General features: G+C 39.9%; 1 protein-coding gene across 1 annotated transcript; it reads right to left on the reverse strand.

The window, feature by feature from the left end:
* Nucleotides 1-3,471: 3,471 nt before the first annotated feature.
* Nucleotides 3,472-12,936, reverse strand: LOC148335034 (CD81 antigen-like). Its single transcript, XM_088297576.1, has 8 exons — nt 12,755-12,936; nt 11,402-11,516; nt 5,988-6,085; nt 5,159-5,233; nt 4,972-5,085; nt 4,633-4,731; nt 4,065-4,148; nt 3,472-3,980 (listed from the first exon to the last, which is right to left on the reverse strand). Exons 1-8 carry the CDS (start codon nt 12,818-12,820, stop codon nt 3,918-3,920), a joined length of 714 nt encoding a protein of 237 aa, XP_088153702.1. The 5' UTR covers nt 12,821-12,936; the 3' UTR covers nt 3,472-3,917.
* Nucleotides 12,937-13,753: the final 817 nt, after the last annotated feature.

Genomic DNA, 13,753 nt, shown 5'->3' on the forward strand with positions numbered 1-13,753 from the left:
GGGCACACAAAGACGAACAACCACTCGCACTCACAATCACACCTAGGGCCGATTTAGAGTGCTGTATTAACCTACCATGCATGTTTTTGGGGTGTGGGAATGAAACCAGAGTACCCGCAGCACTGGGAGAACATGCAATCTCTACACAAGAAACCAGAATCGAACCGTGCACGAGTGATGGCTAAATGAAGCTTCAAATCGGCTTCATGAATCAGTTGTAGTATTATTGAACTCCTGTAGATGGCACTCTCTGATCAACATTGGTCTGAAAGCACACTGACTGGCCATTTTTAAAATCCTTCATTTTAACCAACAGTGCCATCTAGAGGACTAAAAAAATACAACAACTGTTTCATGTAGCAAGTTTGAAGCTTCATTTTCCCATCACTACCGTGCACCTCTGTACTGTGAGGGGGACGTGCTAACCACTGTGCCGCCCTCAAAATCACAAGATGTTACATGATCAAGTTTCGGTGCTCGGTCTCAGCTGGTGCTGCAACGTAAGTATGAAGAAATACCGTGGCCCTACCTACAGGTGCATCTCAATAAATGAGAATGTTGGAGTACTGTTAATTCATGTCCGTAGCTCAATTGAAAAAAAAAAAAAAAGTGAAACTCATGAACTTTCTACAGTTTTGTGATTTTGATGATTAAAGCTTACAGTGAACAAACCCCCCAAATTGATATTAACATCTCAAGAAATTAAATTATGTAAACGATGAAAAATGATTTCTAATACAGAAATTAGGTGGGTTTATTGTTTATTGACTCTGTGTAACATAGAAATGTCACTTTGAGTTAAACTACTGTAACTAAAAATAAATTAACTCTAATTAACTAAACTAATATTGTCATCTTCTTATTGAGTATCCTAAGTCAATTATGACCCAAAAGATAAATAAATAAAATCCTCTATTTTCCCCCAAGAGCCCCTAAATTACAGAGAGCAGCCCTTAAATGCATTCACAATATGAAGAGCAAACTGAAGCAATCAACATCAGTGCAGCGGCACAGCTTTGTTGTAGCCAGAAAGAGTCAGGAGTCAAATCAAATAAAAGTAAGCAATTCTATAGAATGAACGCTGGCAGTGACCTCGAAATAATTTTGCCAGCATTCTCTTTGGTTATTTATGAGTACAATGTTGTTTTTAAGGAGGGGATCTCATGTAAATGTGGGAGAATTTGTCTTGACACACGACAGTTACAACCTGACGTTTGCAAACGGTCGCCAGGCAACTGCAAATAATAAGGTGGTAGTAATCCTCTCTTGTCCCTCTGCCAGATCAAAACACATTTTTATGATCAACAGTGTTGACTAATAATAAAATTTGTATTTTTGTTTTGGAATACATTACAATGAGAAGTATTTTTCATCAGGAAGATATTCCATCACAACATCTTGATCTGGGGATTTTTCAAAAATATCTGAATGACACATTTTGAGTAGATTGGTTTTATATTAAATGAACGTTTTCATTTTCTTTCTTCATCCAGAATTCTTTCAAACTTTTGTACAGAATAAACGCATGAAAATATTCAATTTTGTGTTGTATCGTCATTCTGGTGCCAATTTAAATTTCAAGTTCTTGAAAACATCACTACATTATTAATGAATGTATTGTACAATATACGTGACTTTTGGAGTAGCTGAAGCAGCGACCTCTGCTGACCACTGTATTAATTACAGCAACGTATATCCAGTGCAGGTACAGTATATGTCTTCATTATACAATATAGTGTCAATAATCTGACCTGTGAGGATCAATAATGGGAAATATTAAATCAACTTGGGCAACATTTTAAGCTGAATTGAAAATGACAACACCCCAGAAAGATTACAATAAAGTTAATCATGCATCGCCGTTGCCTAATCGAGATCAGATGATTGTTCTAGTTTATCAGGTCCAAAAATTCTTAAAAGTGACGTCATTGCTTGAGCTGCTCCCGCACACTTTGCGGTCGGTTGCACACAATGGATGCATCGTGCCACAGAAACGTCACACGCCATTGCTCTCATTAAAAGCTACAAGGAAGAAGGCCTGGTAAATTTTATTAGCCTTAAACGAGACGAACATTTATTTTAAAACAATCCCTATGCTGCGATTTAACCAGAAGTCTTAACTCTTAACAATGTAATCGTGTTTGTGGTAATTGTTTGCTGCCTCTTGTCAGTAACTCCTAATTCGTATCCTATAGAAACAAACATTTACCGCAATTTTCAGTGTTACACCGCAATAAAATATTCGGTGGTGTAACTGTTATTTTTACTGGTACGCTTTTATTTTGAAGGCCCGACTTCGCCGGTTACAGGATGTGTTACACCTGCGATGCCCTAATAGTGCAGAGCGGATTGGTCTTTGTTGCTTTGAGTCATTAACAAGGTTATTATGGTCAATGAAAATGTCTGAAAAATAGCTAAAACTAAAATTAATAAACATTTTCAAAAATAAAATCGAATAAAAACAAGGATCTCAAATAAATACCCAGCTGATGTCAAAAGACTTTCAATGCAAATTGATGACAGATTTTTTTTTTCATTTTTTAAATATTAATAAATGAAGAAAATAATGTGCTGGAGGCAAAGGGCACTTTTCTCGTGGGCTGGTGCCGTAGCGCCACTAGGGGTCTATTAATGCACGTGCCTGTAAAGGAGTGTTTCACACAGCCTCTGCTTGAAAGTGTCTCTTGATCTTTATTTACTCAGCCTTGCTCATCATGTTATGAATAGGGAGGCTCTGTGAATCTTTGTTATGCAAATAAGGGCTAAATACACATGGTTATGTAACAGGTGTGGCCAACGAAGGCTACAAAACAGCTCACTGACACATTTTAAATCACAAAAAAAATGACTTGGTTTATGCCTTATTTTTTACTTGATATGTGGGCATGCACCTTAGAGCCCCAAAAATTATAACACAAGTAATTGAAAAACCAGGTTACGTTTCATGTGTCTCTCCCTAGGGCTACCTTCACGGATAAATAAACATTAACGTTCCCTTACACAACCAAAAACTGCAATGAACGAATTAGTTGATCACTGCATTGCATATCATAGAGAGCCAAGACTCAGCAGGGGTCCAAACCTGCGGAACTCGAGCTTGTGACGTCATCATCAAGATTCGGTGACGAGAAAAGTGCATTGGGTGTGCCTCTGCCAGATATACAAGTTTGTTGGGTTTTGAATGTTGTGGGTGTGTACGAACCGTGATGGTTTAGAAAAGAGATGTTGATCGGTGTGCCTCCTTGTGGTGATGTAAGGCATTACAGTTGATAAATCAACTTCCAGGGAATTCGCGCGTCATCTTGTGTTTGTCTGTGAATGCCACTGTTTTGACATTGATACAGTGACAGCTTGATACCTCAAGATGTGCACTTTTCCAAACCAAAATTATTTATGATGCACTAAAAGCAGTCACGTTTTTATTCTCTCACAATGTTGTTTCGGCAGAAGACAAATAATCTGTACAGATAATACAGCACAGAGATGGTTTATTCAACAAAAGTTGCCTGAAAACACACTGCGGTGTGAGAAGATAGTAAAGTTGACCGGTGACTGTTGAACCCCTGCTGGGTCCCGTTTTGTAAAACAACAAGGAGACATGTCCCAATCAAACATGGCCTCTCTTGCTATCAACATAAAACGTGCATATGTACAATTTATACAGCCATAAAAATACCATTAATGCAGGAAACTATTACACAGCATACTGTATATACACTGCATAGATATAAGAAGTTGTGGTTTTGCCCTATGATAAATAGACAATATCTTGATTGTATTTTCTAGTATAAAATAAAATACAAGCAGAAATATCCATCATGCTGGGTTCTCAAAATAGAAAAGAGGAACTACTGCATTAAAAAAAAAAAAACAATATACGTCCATCAATGAGTCAGGGCCCTCATCACTGTACGGGCTCAGTACGCTGGGGCGTTGTGGATCCCGCAGCAAAGCACCATGGTGAAGATCATCTCAAAGATCTAAAAGACAACAAAGAAAAATCCCATTTGACTCACATTGGTCTTGGGTTGGCATGCAAGGAGACGACAAGGCACACAGCTCACCATGATGACGGCCACCACTAGCGCGGCCAGACCAATCAGGTAAAGCTTCTCGGAAAAGAGCTCGATCAGTTTGTCGTGACAGCTCTGTTTGGGGGGGGGGGGGACAAAAAAAAAATCATAGTACGCAAAAATGCGTGGGTCCACTGTACATCATAAAATGAGCATACAGCCATTGCTTTCTGTAGGCGTAAAAAGCAGGATGGGAGAGGGTCAGGACATTAAAAAGTCTCTCTCTTATCTCTAAACCAAAAAAGAGGCAGATCTTGAAATACTTTATGTTTTCACACTTCTTTCAAATGTTCAGAGGAATTACACACAAAATCAAAAACAATATTGATAAAGGTGGAGGTTATCGTGATTATATGGATTATTATTGCGGCGGTACTGGAGCCTATTCCAGGTGACTTTGGGTAGTAGGCGGTGTATAAATATTTTAATTACGAGTATGTAAAATACAGAATGTAGAAAACAAGGTTTAGTGAAATGAAGAACAAAAATATATTAAATATTTGGCTGTAACACTAAGCAAAAGTAATGGAATGAAACAGAATAAGGAAGCCTTCACTACCTGAGATCTCAGAAAATCTTCTGGAGACTTTTTGGGACACAAAGTGCCAGCAACTTGTTTGAAGAGCGCTGTGTCGTCTCCTTTACCACAACAGTCGAGCTGGAGTGAAGGCCAAGAATACAAATCACAATTTAATCATCCAAATGTACCTTTACTTGCCACAAAATTAGGTACACCTGCATAGTTTAGTTTAGTACAAAAATTTTATTTTGTCTGTGCTCTTTAACTGCTATTTAGCGAGGCAACGATGGCATTTCACCACAATTTTTTTGATCTCGTACACCCAATTAGGTGGCTACAAAAATTACATAACCAGGTTTTTAAGAGACGTTTACTCACCGTGTTGTGAAAAACATCCAGAACTTTGATAGCAGCGTCTTTACTGGGAGAGCCCGAAACATCCACAGCCTTGATGTACGCCGAGTCATAGAAGTTGATCAATTCTTTGGAGATCTGCGGAAAGCTTGTGGTTATCGTCAATCCGAATCACTGACATGGTGCGCAACTGTTGCAAATGAGTCCTCACTGTGTCTCTGTTCATGAAACCCCAGATGGCTGCAGCCACTTCACAGGCGAAGAGGATCACCAAAAAGAAGAAGAACTGCAGAAAAGATTTAGAATGGAATTACAGTCCTCAGGTTTTGGCCCATGCTCATTCCGGTATTTGGCGATATTTTTCGCCAATTCCGATAATTAATTCTGATAACCGATTAATCGGCCAATTAATTAAAAATAAATTAAGTAACTTAACGCTTACAACAATAACTATATGAAATCAGGCAGACTACAGTAGTTTGTCCTTTGCAAAAGTGAGAAAAATCGGCAAACATTTTTTTTTGTCAATTTTAAAATGGCTGATATCGGCTGAATAATCAGTCGGGCCTTATTAGAAACAAAACGATATTATGGACAATCACATTGGGACATCTAGCATATTCACACCGATGGGCAGTTTAGCGTCTACAGAAAAGACCCGTGCACATATATTAAGGGTTCAACTCGATGACGAGTCAATGCACCACTTTACCACTCCGCAATGACGGTTAGTCAATAAGTCAATTAATCGCTGAAAGTGCAAGAGATAAAACCCCGCCCCCATCCAAACAAGCATTTCTCTCAATCGTCAGCCCTCATCGCGGAGACATGCTCGCAATTCTCTTCCTCCTTCCACTGAGCCCCTCCGGACTCACTCATTTCATCGCAAATCATAGAAGCTTCTTGCAACACTCAACATAAAACAAGTGCATGTTTACCCTACTGTGAAGATCTGAAAAGAATTAACATGGATTCCTAATGGATGAGTCAGCCCAGGTGTCCCAAGACATTTGTTCAGATAGTGTAATTTGTATCCTCACCGTTCCCAACAGGCACTGAGATTCCTGAATGGCACCGTAACAGCCTAGGAAGCCGACCAGCATCATCACAGCGCCTACAGCTATCAGTATGTAGACACCTGCCAAAACACACGCACACACCAAAATGAAATAACAAATGAGGCAATGGAGTGTGCTCACCACCAGGAGGCGACAAAGACAACTGAGAGCGTTTATGTTCCCTGTTCATTGATCCACAAACTGTCTTCCTGGATGTCTCTCGCCCTCCCTGTAGGGTGACACGACATTATTGACATCCTGGAGATAAACAGCTCCCAGATCCCGTGTTGGAAGAAGGGGCCGGGAAGTGCCTTCCAGACATACTCAACAGTCCCCCCCACTCAATACAATAAACCCCTCCTGACCTCTCACCCCCTGAATTATCCATCCCACACAGGAGACGTGAGCACGGCAAAGATAAACGCATCTAGATATAGTGACTTCAAGCGGAAGGCCGACGACTCATACTAATAATACAAAGGAAATTGAACAAAAGCTAAAATTCTCACAACACAGCAAGTTTGTATTGTGCAATGAATACCTCTGCAACCGGCCATTCTTGAATAGTCAAATTCCTGCTTCTTTGCAAATTATGTTGAGTATTATGACTGCCGAACACGAATGCCTAGTGGTTTTTAATTTGTTGTTTTTAAATGGTGCTTATGTCCATTGGTGCATATCTTCAGGATTTCTTTCATGAAATCAAATTGATCTTTTTTCTCTTTTTTTAATGTTTCACATTCTTAAATGTAAAAGTGAAGGGAGACTCGCGAAGTAAAAATGTGATTGCTCAGTGCTGCTATCTAGATTTTACTTTGCGTAGTACAAATAAACATCTTGAATTCTATTATTTGGAGTGTCAAGAGCTACCTAACTTCTATGAGAAATATAATTTTGACTATGTTTAATGGAATATTCAAATTTCTAATAACTGTGCCAATTCAGTCAATAATGTGGTTGTGGTTCCCCTCTTTTCAATTCAATATGATATTCTCTATGCACTGACATCACATCAGAATTCACGAGGTAAAAGTAAGATATAGGTTAAAAAAAAAGTTACAGATTCAACATTGTGTCCGAGTACTTTTAAAACTCAATAATTCTAATAATGCCTTCTGCCCTTTATCTTCTTCTCCCTATTGAAACGACACTTGAAGAATGAAATCCTTTCAGGCAGATGCTTTGGGCGCAATCTGATTTGAGAAAACCACCTCCACACTAATCCAGCCTAACAGTGGTAAAAAAAAAAGACACATTCCGACTCTTTGCAGACCTCACAAACGGCACACGCACAAACCATCCATGTTCCTCCATCAACCCTCCTCTTTCAGTTTTTTTCTTTTTGTTTTGTTCGAGTGAACTCAGCTAGCAGGCTTGGTAACCCAGCAATGTGGCAAAAGCAGCCATTATTTCCACTGCCTTCCATTACTATGACAACACCCTTTGAGGTTTGAAGGCCATTGAGACGACACCGGGGAAGTTCATTTATTTCTTGTCTCTCTGTGTAATCGCTATAGGGGGAGGAGGGGATGGACGGACACTAAAAGCCCCACTTGGATGTCTCTCTTCTTCTCTTTGCATCCACTATTTTCAAAAAAGGGCTGCAAAAGTGAAGTTGATGCTGCCTTTCGCATTGGTCCCATTCTAAGGGAGTGCTTGTTGGTTTATGATAAGGATTAATCATTAAAAGAACTCATTACTTTATATAAGCCTTCCTGAAAGAGGCACATAAGAGTGAAAGTGGATGAGCACACATGCTGTACCAGTGAGCACTACCATCACTGGTCCACTATGGTGCTTCAAAATAATCCTAAGAATAATGAAGGTATACGGTAATAAACAGAAAATAAAAGAGTAATTGGAAAAAAAAGTAGAAATCCAGTGATTAGCCTTATGTGGCGCATTAACGTCAATTGATGCACAGAATTTGTTTACAAAATTGACATTTCTGGTTGTGAAGTAGTGATGCTGAATCAATTAATCTGATCGTAATCAATTATCACATTAATCGTCAACTGGAATGATAACCGATTAATCGTTCAGCGACTTTGTCTTCTTTAATATTTTTCAAATGGTCGCAATTTCAAACTTCCCAACAGTAAATATTCTCAGATTTCTGAAGTGAAAGCAGATTGATTATCTTTGTGTTTAAAAGATCACATTTGCTTTTACTTTGGAAAACAATAATGAATATTTTTGCTTATTTTCAGACAAACCAATAACTGAATCATTATTAATGTATGTTTATACAGTAAACATGAAATAATGTCGTGTTTTTCAATTATGGGATAGAAATCAAAGAATGTTTTTTTTTTTCCTCAACTCGATTAATCAATTTATCAACAAAATAGATCCAATCTAATGTGTACCTTTAGCGTGAGAAAGTAGACAATGAAAGTAGACAATGCAGCGATTCCGATGATGGATGTTGAGGCGCTAAAATTTTATTCCAGTTGTGAGGTTTTATTATAAAGCATGTTGACTATTTATTGCCCACTTGGTTTAGTACATTGCTGTTGGGAGATATGGTGGAACGAATAAAAGCACATCAGTTGCAAAGAAAGAGAACAGTATATCGTGTAGCTTACTTAAATGGGTTACGCAATACCATTCTTCTCATACAAAACTCAGCAAAAAAAAAAAAAAAGATTTTTCTACAAAGTTGAAAGCAATTAATAGTATAATACATCTTGGTATGATGAAAAATTTATAGGGGAACTTAAAGCTAACATTTTCATTGCCGTAATATGTTCTGTGTGGCCCAACTTGTCTAAACCAAGGTCATTTCAGTAACCAAAAAAATAACTAAAACAAAAATTTAAAAAACATTTTCATTAACAAAATAAAATAAAAACTAAAATGATTTAGAAAAATGAAAACTCACTGAAATCACATTTTATGTTTACAAAACAAATTAAAACTAATTAATTGTAAAGAAAATGTCCGTTTTTGTTTTGGGCAATTAAACTTAAATTAAATGTTTTTGAAAAAACTAAAACTAATAAAAACTAACAACCCCCCCTTGAAAACTAATTAAAATCAACAAAAAAAAAAAAAAAAAAAAACAGAAATAAAAACTCACTATAATTTAAATTCTTTGTGACGTAAGAATGAAGCAGATGAATCCATCTATTTTAGGAGGGGGCCATTTTGTCGACTAAAATTGATGAAAACAAAAGAGTAGTAAAGAAAGAAAGTAAAGATTTTGCGTTTAGACGAGTGGGGCGAAATTGAACATGTTATAGCAAACAAAAATGTTTCCTTGAGGTCCCCTTCAAGAATTAGGGGATCTGTCAGAAAGTCAAGCCAATTCAATTAAACTCATTCACTACCAGCCGAGTAAAAAAAATAAAAAAATAAAAATCTTTGACGTGTTTATTCGTCAATGGGAGCGAATGAGTTAAGAGGCGTGTCTCCAAAATTTAACATTGGCCATCAACACGAGTTTCCTTGCCCTTCCTTTTTTTTCAGCGCTGAAACACGTCTGAGAAGATTGTTGGTTGCGAGCTTTCCTCAAGCGGTGTTGTCAGCAGCAACAGCGCTCAAGCACCGCCTCAGAGTTTGGACAATATGTATTTTGAGCCTTACATAAACACCGGGTTGCCGTGCCAGCGTGCTAAAAACATCCAGGCTAAACTCTAATTTGAGGGTTAATGTGCAGATGTCCAAGGTTATTTGAATTATGCTGGGGTGTATGTTTAAGGGCGGGCCAAAGAAAGAAACATTCCCTTGATCTCGCTTGGGTGGGCCTCTCCAAAATCACTAGTGGGCCTTTCCACTATAAAAAGCTGGAGTTTGTGATGCGTCCTTATACTTAGCGAGGAGGCAAGTATGGGAGGAGAGCGAGCGGGCCAAATTGAAATGAGTGGGTTCACGGCAGTTCAGCGCCACAACAAGGCAACATGATGGAAAATGTTTGAATTGGATCATGTTTCGCATGTTTTGGGGCCAGCTTGTGGGTGACTGAAGGAAAATGACGGGTGTCATTAGTTGAAGCGGTGAGGCAACCTGAGGAGCACATTCCTGATTCTGGAATTCAGTTTTTTTTTTTTGTCAAGGAAACAAATGAACGCTGAAAAACTTCAGCGCAGGTGAACACACATGCCGGCTTTATTTTTGCACCGTGCCCACAGCAGCCGCAACATCTGTTGACAACATCTGGCCTCTCTCAATGGAGCATGGGAGCCCATTTTTTTTTTTTTTTCTTCGTCTGTTTTTTAAGGACTAGCGGGGTGTCAGATTGAATGCACACCTTCGGAGTGTCAGACAAACAGCCGGGTAAAAATGTCACGCTGCGGATTTACGCAGGTTCTGTTTCCTGGGCTTTTCTTAGCGGTCAAATGCAAGTTTGGAGTGTGAAAGTGGGCCCTCATATTTGTGCGTTCTTAATCCACCAAACAAAGCACTTTGAGAGATGAGATGTCTGTTAGTCATGACTGAGCAAATTCAAAGTTTGAATCCATTTATAAAAGAAAATCAAATATGATTTAATAAGGACACGTGCCAAGCCTTCATTTAACATTCTCCTCCAACCAACATTTCCTTTCCTATTATTAAATATTTAAGATGGACTTTGGAGATGGGCGCCTACTCAACGATCACTTCATTCAGATCCAATATCAAAAATCTTCTTTTACTCACTTAGAGTAATGGTCACCATGGACCCTGTCATTTACTCATCAAAAATGTTTTTTTAATATTGTTGTTTGTGTCGATTGCATGCTGTTGGCAAAAGGTGTCAAATTGGCGGCAGGTGTCAGAGTTAAAAGAATATTTTGCATGTGAGCTGGGTTGATGGTTCGGGAAAATTTGGAGGAGAGCAAAATGTGGTTTATAAAGTGATGGAATTAAGAATCAAAACTCATCACATCACATGAGAACCTATTATGTTTTGCTGAAAGCTGTACATGCTATCAATTGTTTTTCCCGCTGTTACTGTCCACTTGCATTGGGGCCATGCCAGGCACTTGGCTCACTTACTCCAAATTTGATTTTAAAGTTGTACAACTAACCATTTCCATTTAGTTGCTGCTCTGCATTCGTGCTCCCTGCTTTACACTTTTTTTTTTTTTTCAGACTTAGGACAATGTAAAGAGCACTTTAGAAATTACTTGAAAAACATTCCTGTTTTGTGTCATATCTGTCTTTTTGGGGATTCTCAAAGGGTGAGTAATTACACCTTATTTTATTTGTAATTATTATTCCAACAAAATGAAAATGTCATTTAAAACACTGCCTCTACCGTAAATTCAGATTTTAAGATGACGGCACTTTGTATGTCATTTTGCGTCATTTCCTATGCGCAAAGTCGTCAAAAGCCAATCACAGAATTCCTCTCCCATTTTCGCCCTCGAAAATAAAATGTGCATTTCCCTGTGAGGAATCACTTGACTCACTGATATAGAAGGTGCTCGGTGCCTGTTGGCCTTCAAACTGAAGAATGAGGAGGTTGCCTGTTTGACTATCGTGACGGAGCCACAGGGCCACTCCTAAGATCACTCCTCCAGCCAGCTGCAATCAAAAGAAGGCACACTGTCAGCGTCATGTCGTCGTCTTTCTCAGTCCTGTGGTGGAATCACTCAAGGAGAAACCCAAAGTGATTTGTGTTGCGACATCACTCTCATAAAATCAAATTAGTAGTCTCGACTTTTTGCCAACATTTGTGTGTGTGTCGCTTCACTGGGAGGCTGTTGGCTCTCCGCTGGCCTTTAAGGAAAGTGATGAGAGGACATCCTGACATGGCGGTGACCTACAGCACCGTCCACGGCCTCCAAAGACCAACTCTTCAACATTATCTCCTCTCCGTTTATCTCATTGAAGGAATGCGGACCACAGGCTGAGATGTGCAACATCGTAACGCACGGCGTGATTGAGCAGAGGTTACATAAGCCAAAGTTGTCGTTCGTCTCCTGTTAACACAAATTCATCGACACATATAGAGCCATGAGCGCATTGCATTGTTCTCCGAGAGACAGGAAGCCAAATCCTCGACATGAAAAATGGCAGTTTTTCACAATGACAAGGAGGCGGGCAAAGGCAACAGAGGAAACACTCATGTGTGGCGTCTCCAGGATATGCCGTTCATCTAAAAAAAGGTAGCGAGAAAAAGCGAGTGGAAATTTAGAGCTGGTCAATTCCGGAGGGGGTTTGGGAAACTAGAATAAAGAATGCAAAACATGTTTTCGGGAAGCATTATGTGATGGTGAGAAGTTACTTAGCGACAAAAAGTGGTGCTTGAGCGTTTCCTGCGTGAGTTGGTGAAAAGTTCAAAGGCAGCTTTGCTCAGCCCTTCCCCCAAATTTCTCAGAGCGCTGTTCAGTGACTCTTTTTTAAGTGTTAATTCTGAGGAGGGGGTGCGTGTGAGAAATCATCCATCAATTCAGAATTTTTTCCTTGTAGGCCATTACTCAATTTCTGATGAGGTCACATGGTTAATGTGAGATGTAAAGAAAGGAGGAGTAAATATTTAGACTGAAACCCACGCAGCATAAAATCCTCCCGTCTCCTTCCTCTGTCACTGCTGCTTGCCCATGCGGAAAATAACTGCGGGGTTCGAGCGACATTTGGTGCGCTTTGCCTCCTCAGTTGATGCTTCTCTCCTACTCGAGCCCTTCACACAACTCGCCAAGCAAGTTGGCAAATGCGCCGCATCGAATCCTTAATGGACTCAAATGTTACGTAGCTCAGTCAAACAAATTCAGTTTGGAACTCAAAAGATTAAAAGGTTCAAATGAAAAGGAAAAACTTACCCAGAAAATAAAATTAAAGAAGAATAACATATATTTAATGCATTGCGTGCATCCTGTCACCGCCATGTTGCCAATTTTTTTTTTTTGGTTAGTTTCCCTTCTTTTATCCCAGTTCGGATCGGAGGCCAGTCAACAATCCAGAATCACTCACGCTCGCTGCCAGTGGAGGTATAAGTGCCTCGATGCTGCAAACTCCTCCTTTATAATGAATAGTGAAAACTGAGACATGGAACTGCCCACCAGGAGGGGGGGAAGACTGAGGAAATAACATGGCCCCCGTCGGCACGAGTGAACGGGGCGCCCCATTTCACCCCCCCCCCCCCAAGTCTGAACACACATCACAAAGAAAATAAATCCGTTTGACTTTGGCTCTGAAAAGGTTAAAGGAAACATCAATACACGCATAGCCTATAAAAACAAAAACACTTTGGGAGGTTAACTATCAACTGCTCTAAAAGGCCATATTTAACAGTCATTGTACTTCCTGGCAGCACAGTGGACGAACGGATAGCACGTCCGCCTCGCAGTTCAGAGGTGCAGAGTTCGTTTCCGGTTCTGGCCTTCCTGTGTGGAGTTGGCATGATCACCCACATGTGTGGGTTTTCTCCGGGTACTCCGGTTTCCTCCCACATTCCAAAGACATGTATGATAGGTTGATGGAACGCTCTAACTTGGCCCTAGGTGTGATTGTGATTGTGAGAGAGAGAGAGAGCGAGTGAGAGAGAGAGAGAGCGCGAGAGAGCGAGAGCGAGAGAGCGAGTATGAGAGAGCGAGCGAGAGAGCGAAAGTGAGAGAGAGCAAGTGAGCGAGAGAGAGCGAGAGAGTGAGCGAGAGAGAGAGAGAGAGAGAGCGAGTGAGCGAGAGAGAGAGAGTGAGAGAGAGAGAGCGAGCGAGCGAGCGAGAGAGAGCAAGAGCGAGAGAGAGTGAGAGAGAGAGAGAGAGAGAGAGAGCCTTTGACCATTAATGTGACCTGTGGCTTTATACAACTTACTGTCAAAT

Source organism: Idiotropiscis lumnitzeri, chromosome 6 (assembly GCF_059441095.1).
Source record: "Idiotropiscis lumnitzeri isolate Australia: NSW breed Sydney's pygmy pipehorse chromosome 6, RoL_Ilum_1.0, whole genome shotgun sequence".
Classification (NCBI taxonomy): domain Eukaryota; kingdom Metazoa; phylum Chordata; class Actinopteri; order Syngnathiformes; family Syngnathidae; genus Idiotropiscis; species Idiotropiscis lumnitzeri.

Excerpts from the sequence above, each read along its gene's own strand:
- LOC148335034 (XM_088297576.1), bottom strand. The coding sequence starts at position 12,820 with ATGGCGGTGACAGGATGCACGCAATGCATTAAATATATGTTATTCTTC. Across the intron at positions 4,149-4,632 it reads AAGATTTTCTGAGATCTCAG|AGCTGTCACGACAAACTGAT; the intron begins GTAGTGAAGGCT and ends CCCCCCAAACAG. Across the intron at positions 3,981-4,064 it reads TAGTGGTGGCCGTCATCATG|ATCTTTGAGATGATCTTCAC; the intron begins GTGAGCTGTGTG and ends GTTGTCTTTTAG.